This window comes from Pristis pectinata, chromosome 1, assembly GCF_009764475.1.
Source record: "Pristis pectinata isolate sPriPec2 chromosome 1, sPriPec2.1.pri, whole genome shotgun sequence".
Taxonomy (NCBI): domain Eukaryota; kingdom Metazoa; phylum Chordata; class Chondrichthyes; order Rhinopristiformes; family Pristidae; genus Pristis; species Pristis pectinata.
Genome location: NC_067405.1, coordinates 42782667 through 42794855, shown reverse-complemented (window position 1 = coordinate 42794855; position 12189 = coordinate 42782667). Strand labels below are relative to the sequence as shown.

Here is a 12189-nt window from a genome sequence, read left to right as displayed (position 1 = left end):
GATATCCTCAGACATAACCCTAGTTTGGAAAGGCAATATTTTTCAGCTACGGTATTGCTGAATATATTTTCCACAGGTAAAGCTGGTAATACTCACTGTGGAGAAAATTCATATTAAAATGAATTTTTTTTTCAGAAATTTGGTGTTAATTTTCATAATGTGAAACATATGGTAAATCTGTAGACATAGGCAGAACAAGTCATTGGAGCAAAATGAAAAACAGATGAATTCAAGGCCTGCTTCAGCACTTGGCTCCTCTTAAATCATCTTCAAAATTAGAAAGTGTTCAGCTTGTTAGGATTCATGTAAATAGATCTTGCATGGGTATTGAAATTTAATGTAAATACACTAAGGCTCAAATATGGAATGAATTTTAGAAAACTTGGCCAAAAACAGTCACAAACAAGTTTTGTAGCAATCTTAAGGTTTGAAGGTAAATAACTAAATTATTGCGATAATTCCATAAAGCTAGGCTAAGGTTGCGAAAAGCTCTGTCACTAATGGTGAACCCTAAAATGGAGGAAAGGGCAAGATTGTTTCAGAAGGATAATGTCCAGCACACACAAGATAGAGGGCACTATGATAAGGGTTCACAAGCTAAAATGTAGGCAATACAGGAATGGGATCAATGTGGATAAGAACTGAGAAGAGGTATTTCCAATTCAATGGCTTGAAGGGGGATGTTCCTATGGCTGGGATATTTTTGAAAATTTGTGAGTTTCAAGATGGTGAATCAAGATATGGAAGAAAGTTTGCAATGGTAGTGAAGATTAAATAGGGCAAAGGTGTGCAATGTTTCAAAGGTATGCTGTCTTGATGGCTTGGGTATGGAGTTTGAAAATTATGTTGAAAGAAATGTGAAGGCTTTTCACCGCATGGTTTAGGCAGCATGAGTTACAGGGAAGAGCAAGACAGTCAAGAGAGTTTTTTGTTAGAGAGTTTTTGCCCCTAATTAAGTAAGATGGATCTGTTCCCTAAACATTCAAAAGGAATTTCTGACTCATTTATAAACAGGCTGTCTGACCAATGCTGTGGTAAATGTGAACCAAAGGGTAGCAGTGGAGAATTCACTGGCACACATGGGAAACTAATTCCATATAAATGAATAATATGACCTACTGGCTGAATATAAAAGAAAAGAAATGAGTTAACCTGGAAGTAATTCAGTGAGACACAAAGCCAAGTAGCAGTTGTTTATAGTTGTTTCCACTGAGACAGGAAAAAATAAAATGGCTTTTATAAAATATCATCACATCCTCAGAATATTCCAAAGTACTTTACAATCAAAGATAGAACAGAAGATTCTAATTTTATTTTAACAATTCTGGCTGCCAATCTATGCCAACAATTGGGGCAGAGATTTAAAATAATTAGTATCATAGAGGCCATTCGGTCCCTTGTGTCCTTGCCAGTCAAAGAAAGCTAGCCAACCTCATCCCACCTTCTGGAACTTGATCTATAGAAATGCAGGTAGGAGCTCTTCCACTACACGTCCAGACTATTTTCAAATGTGTTGAGAGATTTCTACCTTTCTTTCAGGCCCTCCTGCCCTCTGGGTGAAATTTGTTTTCCTCATCTCCCCTAATCATTCCACTAATAACCTTATATCTATGCCCTGTGGTGCTCAGCCCTTTGCCAAGGTCCTTCCTATTTACTCTCTCAAGATCACTAATAACTTTATACACCTCATTTGTCTCTCCATAGCTCCCTCTTGTGCCAAAGTAAAAAAAAAAACAGCCGAACCAATCTTTTCTGACGGTTAAAATTTTCAGGACAAAATTATAGATCTTCTCTGCACTTCTCCAGAACAGTTACATCTTTCCTGTAACATGGTGACTAGAAAGATACACTCTGGCTTAATCAATATTGTACACAATTCGAGAGAAATGTCCCTACTCTTAAGAAAAAAACAAATTGCTGGAGGAACTCAGTGGGTCAGGCAGGATCTGTGGAGGGAAATGGACAGTTGATGTTTTGGATCGAGACCCTTCATCTGGACCAGTTCCTCCAGCTGTTTGTTTTTTTTGCTCCAGATTCCAGCATCTGCAGTGTCTTATGTCTCCTATCCCTGCGCTTAATTTCTATGCCTTGGCTAATGAAGGAAAGCAATGCCATATGCTCTTTTAACCAACTTACTTACCAGACCTGCTATCTTTAGGATTTGTGGATGTACATGCCCAGTTTACCCTGTTCCTCAACTTTTCTCAAAACTCTTGCATTTATTGTATATTCTCTTGCCTTATTTTACCTCTCCAAGCACATTATCTCACACTTCTCTGGATTCACTTTTATTTGGCATTTGTCTGTTCCAGTGGACCTGACCATCCCCTCCTCCTGAAATTGAAGGCTTTCCTTCTCCCTGTAACCATATAGTTAATTTTTGTATCATCTGCTAATTTCTTTAATTTTCCCCCACATTTAAGTATAAATCATTAATATGCATAGAACAGAAAGTAAGGTACTGAGTAATGATTCTTATAGAACCCCTTTGGTAATAGCCTTCCAGTTATGAAAGCACTAACAATTATATTCCACTTCTTCCAGTTACTGAGCCAATCTTAGCTCATAAGGTTTCTGGGCCCTGCATCTGAAACTGGTTTTAGGTCTATTGTAAATGCACATTGGCTGTGTAATGTCTGTTTCAGACATCTTTGCCAAAGTGATTTGGAAAAAAAAGTTTTACAGCACATGTTACACTCAATTTCTTCAGGTACTCAGCAGCTAAATTAGTTCTGCTGTAAGGAATACTGGAGGCTTCCACTCAGAGACTAAGTTCAAGGTGTTTTCCCCCTATTTCTTGGAGTACCTCAGCCTGCAGCTGAGCCAGACAATCTTGCTTTTCTCTGTTCCCCGTGACAATGAGCTGCATCTGGGGTTGCAAATGGAACCCCTGTTCACTGATATTATCCAAGCGATGCTGGGGTCCATTTTGTCATTGGCTTGCCATCTCTTTAACTGTATGTACTGCATCAAGTTTGCACTTCAGCTCAGGCATGATCCAATTACTAGGCCATGATATTCTGCACTGAGTGAGGCAGTATGTAATTTATGTACTAGAGTGCTTACAAGAAAAGGAAGGTCAAGTGAGAAACCATAAAGATCTTGCATGTGGGCAATAGGTGGTGGGGAACTGGAAGCTGGGGAGGTTATTGTTGAAGGAATGAATGTGCCAGGGCCTGAGCTAAGGGGTCTTTTTTTTGGGAAAAAATAATCATTCTTGCACTGAGACTGGAACTATCAGTTCTCTTCTAGAGTCTTTGACCTGAAATGTTAACTCTGTTTCTCTTTCCACAGATGCTGCCTGAGTGTTTCCAGTATTTTCTTTTTTATTTTGGTACTGGTGGTCATGTATGTTTCCAGGATTCCATTCATAAACTAAATTCAACTTTCACACTGAGAGCTTTTCACATATTAAATCAAATTGAAACCTTGCCAATGCAGTTAAGTTACAAATTATACCTTCTAACCACTACCATTAACCTAGCTGAAATACCAAATACAGACTGATGCAAAGTTAACTATTTGTCTTGTAGTTTTCTTCAAAGTAATAGAAGAACAATTAACACAATTAACACAATCTATACTAGAGGTGCGTAAAAATTATTGAGTTACTTTTTACTATACAGTCTCCTGAAGACTGCTCTTTGGCTGATGGAAGGGAAAGGCAAGGGCATCTAACCCCTCCACAGCTGGGAAGAGTAATGGATAGCATAAGATGTTTGGAGACTTTGTTCAGTTGGTGAATGGCTGGCTGTAGTTTAATTGGAGGTGATGGAAACCCAATAATTATCTTTTACTCCTTACTTCTCCCTAAAAGGCCAAGTACCTCATCTCCTTTCATTTCTTACCTAGAGGTCTGGTTGAAATCAACTGTGCACCATTGAGGATTTTACATTTATTTATATCACACTCAAATAATCCTATAAGCAAAAAAATGAAAATCAATGACACAAGTCTCCATCTTATAAAAGAAAAAGAAAATTGTGGCTTGATCATCATTGGTCTTTGATCATCAACACTTTGTGGGCATACTTGTTTGAATATCACAAGCAAAATAATTGTTACTACCTCCATGCTAGTTTTAGGATCAAGATCATCACATTCGGATTCCTCAGAACTGTTAGATTCCTTTAGTGCAGCATGAGGAGAAAAAAAAACAAAATCAGAATTAGAAGAGTGGTTGTTTAAATTTTATGTTTGTAAACAATTCTACTATAAAACCAAGTCCAGTGCATGAGTGACTAAAACCACTAACCACACCAAACACACATGCACAACCTTATTTCTACATTACAACATGTCTATTCAAGAAATGCAACTAATGAGAAAGTCTCACACTTGCTCAATATCTGCAATATACATTTAGTGATAGAAATCTGGGAAAATAGGTGAAAACTCAGCACGATACACTCATCCCTATATTGTATCCAACTCGCAGTGGGGTTCTTATCTGGTATAAATTCTGATCACAGACATGACATTACACAAAATTGTAAAGCGGAAGCAAAGACAATCACAAATGGCCATAATAAAACTGTAGCACATGAACTCAGGCAGGAGGTTGCATGTTTGGGAGTGGGGACTGCAATCTTCAGGATGGCACACATTTTAACTAGGTGCAACTTTTTAGAAGTTATTATAGGAGAAGTTTTATTATAAAACTAGAAATTATCCAAGTTATCCATTTGAAGTCCATGGAATAGCCAAATGGACCTGGAACACAACCTTAGCTTCTTAAGAAAGCGTTCTTCAATATTTTGAGTGAGCTCACACTTTTACACAGAGTAAGATACCAGACAACGAAGTTGTTAAAAAACTTTTAATTTATTCACAATTCCAGCGAAAGCATAAGATACACTGTGTTCTCAGAACTCCAGACACACCCACAATCTGTGTGATAAACAGAGGTGTCTTTTAGTGGTAACAAATCATCAGCATTATTACTGCCAACAGTGATGTTTCTGTTTCTGATGTTAGTTCCAAAGGTAAGTGTTAATGATAGGCTGCTGAAGTAGCCTGTTGTTTGAAGGTCAAGCAACAAGGATTGTATTTACTCTAATCAGTTTTAGTCTAGTGAATCAGATCTAGAGTTTGACACATATTTCACACTGAAACTGTAATGTTAATTTTGTTTAGTGGTAGTTTGGCCAGAACAAGCTCCGTAACAGTGAATAATGAATGGTATTAATTTCACCAATTGCACCAGGAAAATCTTTAACTTAGAGACAAAATCACCTACTTCGCTACTCTAGAAAATAAAAGTGTTTCATTTAGCTTAAATGCACTAACTATTTTGATTCTTCTGGAATAAAAATGTAGCAGGTAATCTGTGAACAACCCCACAGGAACAATGCCTTGTGTCAGGACCTTATAACAGTGTGAATTGCAGCTCCTAAATGTCGACTTACTCACATTAACAGAGGCCTTGTTGGTCAGAATATCCTTGGATTTACGAGCATCATTTTCAAACCTCCCTTCATTTTTCCCACTGTTCTCCTTTTCTCCTCGTTTTCTCAAATGCAGTGATGTATGCCAAGAACATGACTTCCTGTTGTACCAAAAAATGCACCAAATAACTTGAATATCTTAGGCTTCTGATGGATATGGGGCCAAACACAATCCACTTCATTTCCAAAACTCTGGTAGCCATCGGTAGAAAAAACATAGTATGCTCTCAAAACAAAATCTATCAAGGTGTCTTATTTCCTTTGGCAGAAAAGCTAATAGATTTAACAAGAAACACTTCCCCGGAATAGGCAGTATTTACCTTTCTCTGCTGTGCATCACACAGTCTCACAAGATCTAAGTTAATGATTTGCATTTCCTCCAACACTCAGTGATAATGCACTTTTAACATTCTATAAAGTGAACAGGTTGAAAAAGGCAGAAAAAGATGAAAATTTCACCAAAACCAACAAATAAAATGAAATATTGGTAATTGGTCACAATATGCTCTGAAGCTGAAAGACACGTGTCCAGGTAAGTCCTAAACATTCATGGAATTCAGGGAATAAGTGCTTTAGGGTGTAACAATTATGAGTCTCTATAACCGTTGCACCTCTAATCACTGCACTTTAGGATTGAGCAGAACAGCTTTTACCATTTTACTTAATTAAAACATGCTCATATTCAAATTTATTTTACATATTTAAAATACATTTATTATTAGTTACATTACAGGTACAACAAAGAGAATTCTGACTATATTGCACAACCTGACTATTTATATGGGCTTATTAAATAGTGCAAAATATTTTTGTACAGGAATGTATTAGTAGGAGACCTGGCAAAACAAAAAAAGTATTTTTTTACAATATGCTGTCAATAACTTTGAAATTAAAAGAAAATAAAAAAAATACATGCTGTACAAATTGCCATAGACAACAATTTCTCTCCAGCTGGAGAAGTTAGGCCTCAATTCAACATTAGGCCTCGTGCCAAATGTTTATAAAATTCAAAACAAACATATTAGTAACACAACATAAACATACTTCCAGTCCAGTCATATCCACATTAGTGTAGTGAGGGTTAACGTAAAGTGTGCCAGGACTGCATACTTGTCACTTGTATTACAAATATTAACAGAAAAAACAGAGCCTTCAGACATAGCTCTGCTAAGCTGAAGATCCAGCATTCACTGGGCAATTTCTGAAGTTTGTTCCAACGGCCTTGTGGATAAACTCAGGAGGGAAAACCCGCCATCTTTTTCTTTACATCCACATACTGCTTCCAGGGCAGCACCTGGCACTTACTTGATGCTTCCTTCGTCAGTCTCTGTGGAGTAGTCACTGGTGTAACTCAGGATAAAGCCTGGAATCCACCCTTCAGCAGCGGGGGAGTGTTCATTTGCAGGCCGGTACACCAGGAACATGTTTTGCTGGTTAATGGCAAGAACCTGAACCACCTCGCCCTGAAACACGCAGATCTCATTTTCCTTCACTGCAGCATAATCTTGGGTAACCAACATGGTAGAGGTCCCATTGCATCCAGCAGTGTTATTCTGTGCAAAGCAAACAGCATCCAATTAGAATTCACTGTCTGTGTTTACATTCCGAGAATCTGTCATAAATTAGAAGAGACCGTAGTTTTCAAACACTGATCTTCAGGAAAGTGGGTTTAAAAAGTAATTCACAAAATGAAAGTAGAATCCTTAATCTACATCTTACTTTCAATAATGTTTCCTTTATCCTGGATTTGATTTTTATTACTGAAGTAATATTTTAATACATAATTGGGAGATATGTCCTTCATGTGTATTTAAAAAAAGCAATTCACAAATAACATTTTCCCTATTACGTGTAGAATAAACTTTGCTACCTAACTGTTCTGTGAGACCAATACTATACTTCACTTCTCTGCACATCTCTTATTTAGTTACCATATTTAAAATATTCCAAGCCATCATCCACTTGTTCACCAATGTATGCAAGAGGATGGGCCTTCAACTCACCATTCACAAGATAAACAATACCTGCTGAATAACATCACCCTCTGACAATAAAGGTTCATGGTGAGTCCCTGGAAAATGTGAACCATTTCCTACATCTTGGTATCCACCTCTCAACAAGGGCAGTGATCAATAATGAAATTCACCATTGCATTAAGTGTGCCAACACAAGCTTTGGCAATTGAGATAAAAAAGTAATAGAAGATCAATCTCTCAATCTTGGTACAAAATTTATGGTCTGCGAGGGAACATTGATCCCTTCCCTCCTATATGCTTGTGTGACCTACTTGGGGTAGGCACCTCAAGGCACCGGAAAGATAGAGCAACACTGTCTCTGAAAAATCTTCTAAATTCACTGAAAGGAAAAGTGAACCAGAATCAAGTGTCTTCTCCCAGGCCACATCTTCAGAATTGAGGCCTTAACTGCACTAACTTGAATTGGCAAGATTGTTCACATGCTGGACACCAGACTCCCAAAAGAGACACTCTATTCTGAGCTCTGTCAAAGGAAGAGATTATGAGGTAGACAGAGGGAAAGATTTAAGGATATGCTTATAGCCACCTTGGAAAATATGCAACATCACCACCAGCTCTGGGATATCCCTGGCCCACAACTACTCAAAGATGGTATTGAAAACTTCAAGTCCATGCATTGGCAGCCCACAGAAGCCCAGCGAAAATGGCAAAAGGAATGTACCACCATATGGGCTAGCCCCGTCTGTCCAGACAGGCATCTCCTGCCCCAATTTCAGAAGAGTCTGTATTCCCCAATTGGCCTCATCAAAGCACACTGAGGGAGTGCCTGAGAAGAAGAGATGACCAAACTGCAGAAAAGGAAGTGCTTGCCACATTCACATCATTCTCATTTATATCTACTGAACTAAATCTAATTATAACCACTCAATTATAATCGGTACCCAGAGTGCTGCAGAGTGGGGCTGCAGACAAGAGAACAGAGGACTTTACTCTAAATATTGACACATCTCCCAATTCCACAAATTACTCAAAAACACAGTGTATCCCTCTTGGACGATATCCCTGGATATTCACTTTGTATGTGCTTTGGGAGATGGTGATGGCTGCAGTGTGTTGCAGATATCAGCTTAGTTATTTAAAACAGGATGTTGCCTGCGAATCCTTCAGAAGCACCTTATGGTTATTCAATTTCTCTGCCTCCTGAATTCTGCCAGGGTAATGCACACCCATTCTCCCACCTTTACTGAAGATCCAGTACAGTAAGATGTAGGCATAGGAAGAATAAAAGGCCTTCTAACTGCTTCACACTCTGTGCAATCTCCTCTACCCCCATCTCCTTTTCATTGTGACACCTGTATCATTTGCTTGCCATCTCCAAGTCATCAGCACAAGAATATTCAACCCAGGGACAATTAAACAGTGGTAGTAATAATAATTGTTGCATAGACCTTGATGGAATTGAGGGAGTGGGGTGTACCCCTTTGCAAATTAACATTGAATCATGGGACTTAGAACACAACAAATCCATATCAGCTACACGTTGGCTTTGGAATTGATCTCCAACCACTGTGACTCTCAGCACACCATTGTTTCTTCACAGGAACATCAAAAATGTTTTTTTTTCTTTTTTCCATCAGGCATCATTATTTTAATTTCCAACAGGTCCCAGCTAAGAAGTGGACAGGTTCAGTTGGTGCCTTCCTCTCCATAAAAGAAACTACTGCAGTTCTGGAACCAATAGGAATAAGAGGAACATATCAAACAGAAACTGGAATAGGCTACTTGGTCCCTTGCACTGCTCCACCATTCAATAAGATCACAGTCAATCTTTTACCTCAGCGTCATTTTCCCATACAAACCACATATACCTTGATCTCTCTAATATACAAAATTAGTGATGTTTGTCTTAAACATGCTCAGTGACTTGAGCCTCCATTTGCGTAGATATTCATGTCATCTTAGTCCTGAAAGGCTGACCTCTTTGAGACAGTGACCCCTGGTTCTAGATACCCCCAGCAGGAGAAATATCATTACTGCATCTAACTTTGTTTTGTGTATTTCAATGAGATCACCCATCATCCTTCCAAATTCTAAAGTGTAGGCCTAATCTGCTTACCCCCTACTCATAAGACAAACTGCTGCCAGACAATAAACTGAAGGTGGCTGTCACTGTGGCTTTAGGTTTTCACAATCCGATCATTATCAAAAGATCAGGCATTATTGGAGCCACTGGTCCAAGGCATTGACTGGCTTTTCAGAAGGCACAGACATATATCATGTTTTATGTAAAGAGCACCACACCAGTGGCACATGAAAGCCAAAACTAGGCAGGAGCGAGCTGCACAGATTTAACTGGCAGTAGCACTCTGCCAGGAGCAATCTGCCACAGCATAAGGCCAATCTCAGTCCTTAGCATTCTGTGTAGCAGGAGAAACCAACCGACTGCATCTCACGCTTGAGTGGCACCTAGAACAAGCACAAGAATAGAGTAAGATGTGCATGTACACCCATCGATGACCTTGGTATTAAGAGAGATCGTGTGTTATGTCACTTTGATATTAAGGTCAGTCATATAGGAAAACGCATTTATTTGCACATTAGTGAAGGTGTTTGGCAGAATCCTTGGAGGGATGAGGGGGCTATTATGATGTGGCAAAATAGATAAGAGTTTGAAAGAATAACCTTTTGCTTTAAAGTTAAGGGACTGAAGGAAAGAAATAAGAGTAGTGTTAGAAGAGATGCCTTCAGTGATGGCATTTGCTGTGATACCTTAGTCAATGCTGCTGATTCTCCTTTGCTTGATCCTGTGTTGCCCTCCTCCTCCACAATAAAGAAGGTATAGACACTTATTCCTAGAGGAAAAAATGTGTATCTGCTCTTCAGATGCTCACCTAAATGTGCTGATACAGAAATCTTCCAGTGAGCTGATGCCATGAGGGGCATAAAAGGTAAATTCAGGTCTTTGTGGAGAAAAATCCAAACAAAGGTTCAAAGAACATTATTAAACCTTAGAAATTACTGTTACACATTTCTTGAGTCATCAGTTACTTTTTTTTACAAATCACATCCCAATTACCATAGTGTAAAATCACTCGCAGCTGATATGTCACATCGGACACATGCTCCCATGGCTGGCTTTGATGGAATTTGATGTGCAGGTTGCAGGGATTATGAGAAGATGGTCTGAAAGCCTGGAAATAACTTTTAAAGACTAAGTAGGAGAAATCACTGCCCAAAATTTTCTCAATCAGTAGAATTCACTGCTATTTATAAATCACAAATATGCTGGAAATTCAGTTGCAGTGTCTTGGTAATCTGAATGACCTAATGTTGGAAGCCATTGCCCAAGTGTTTTGCCATATAAAAATGCAAGTTAATGGGCACTGTTTGCTTTGTGAGGGATGGATACACTTTTATTCAATGGTGATAGAGTCACACAGCACAGAAACAGGTTCTTTGGCCCAACTGGTCCATGCTGACCAAGATACCCATCCAAGCTAGTCCCATTTGCCTGCGTTTGGCCTATATCCTCTAAAGCTTTCCTATCCATGTACCTGTCCACACATTTTTTAAAAGTTGTTACTGTACTTGCCTCAACTACTTCCTCTGGCAGCTCATTCCATATACGGATCACCCTCTATATAAAAAAGTTGCCCCTCAAGTTCCTCTTAAATCTTTCCCCTCTCACCTTAAACCTATGCCCTCTCGTTCTTGATTCACCAACCCTAGGAAAAAGACTGTGCATTTGCCTTATCCAAGCCCCTCATGATTTTATACACCTCTATAAGATCACTTTTCAGTCTCCTACATTCCAAGGAAAAAAACTCCTAGTCTGTCCAACCTCTCCCTTTAACTCTGTCCCTGGAGTCCTGGCAGCATCCTTGTAAATCTTTTCTGCACTTTTTCTTTCCAATTTAATAACATAGTTCCTATAGCACAGTGACCAAAACTGAGCACAATGGTCCAAGGGTGGCCTCACCAGCATCATGTTCAACTGCAACAGAAGCTCCCAACTTCTGTACTCAAATGCCCTGAGTGATGAAGGCCCATGTGCCAAAAGCCTTTTTCACCACCCTGTCTATCTGTGACTCCACTTTCAGGGAATCACATACCCTGAACTCTAAGATCCCTCTATTCCACAACAGTCCCCAGGGTCCTACTGTTCACTGTGAAAGTCCTATCCTAATTTGACTTTCCAAAATGCAACACCTCACACTAATCTGAATTAAACTCCATTTGCCATTCCTTGGCCCACTTACTCAGCTGATCAAGATCCCTCTGTAATTTTTGATAACCTTCTTCACTGTCAATGATACCACCTATTTCAGTATTATCTGCAAACTTACTAACTATGCCTTGTACATCCTCATCCATATCACTGATACAGATGACAAACAACAATGGACCTAGCACTGACCCCCTGAGGCACACCACTACTCACGGGTAAAATTGCTCTTTTTCTTTGGACACTTTTAAACACATTGGTTGACGTAAATCAGATGATTTTAATTGTACAACTACATTATTGTGATTGTAAACAATAAATCCAGTCTAAAATGTGGCAAGTCAAAATAACAATGTCTGTGAATAGTTAAATTTTAGGGAAACCTTACGCACATTAAGACTTCCATATATGTTGACTCCTCTCCAAACATAATTTGGAAGGTTTGAAGCTTAATTCCACGTACTGTAAGGACTGCTTTGAGGTGAGATAATTTGGATTGTAACTTGGAAAGATTCCCCATCTTGAAGTTGAACAAGTAGGC

General features: G+C 38.9%; 1 protein-coding gene across 2 annotated transcripts in view; it reads right to left on the bottom strand.

Moving 5' to 3' along the window:
• Positions 1-4805: 4805 nt before the first annotated feature.
• LOC127574135 (kalirin-like) overlaps positions 4806-12189 on the bottom strand; it is a 500886-nt gene continuing 493502 nt past the window's right edge. The window contains exons 48-49 of one of the 2 annotated variants that reach the window (XM_052022913.1): positions 6753-7000; positions 4842-5548 (exon numbers count right to left, since the gene is read on the bottom strand). In XM_052022913.1, the coding sequence (XP_051878873.1) occupies positions 5236-5548; positions 6753-7000 (561 nt within the window). In that variant the 3' untranslated portion in view covers positions 4842-5235. Of the gene's footprint in view, positions 7001-12189 lie in introns of both variants that reach the window. The other variant, XM_052022991.1, reaches the window with a different exon arrangement.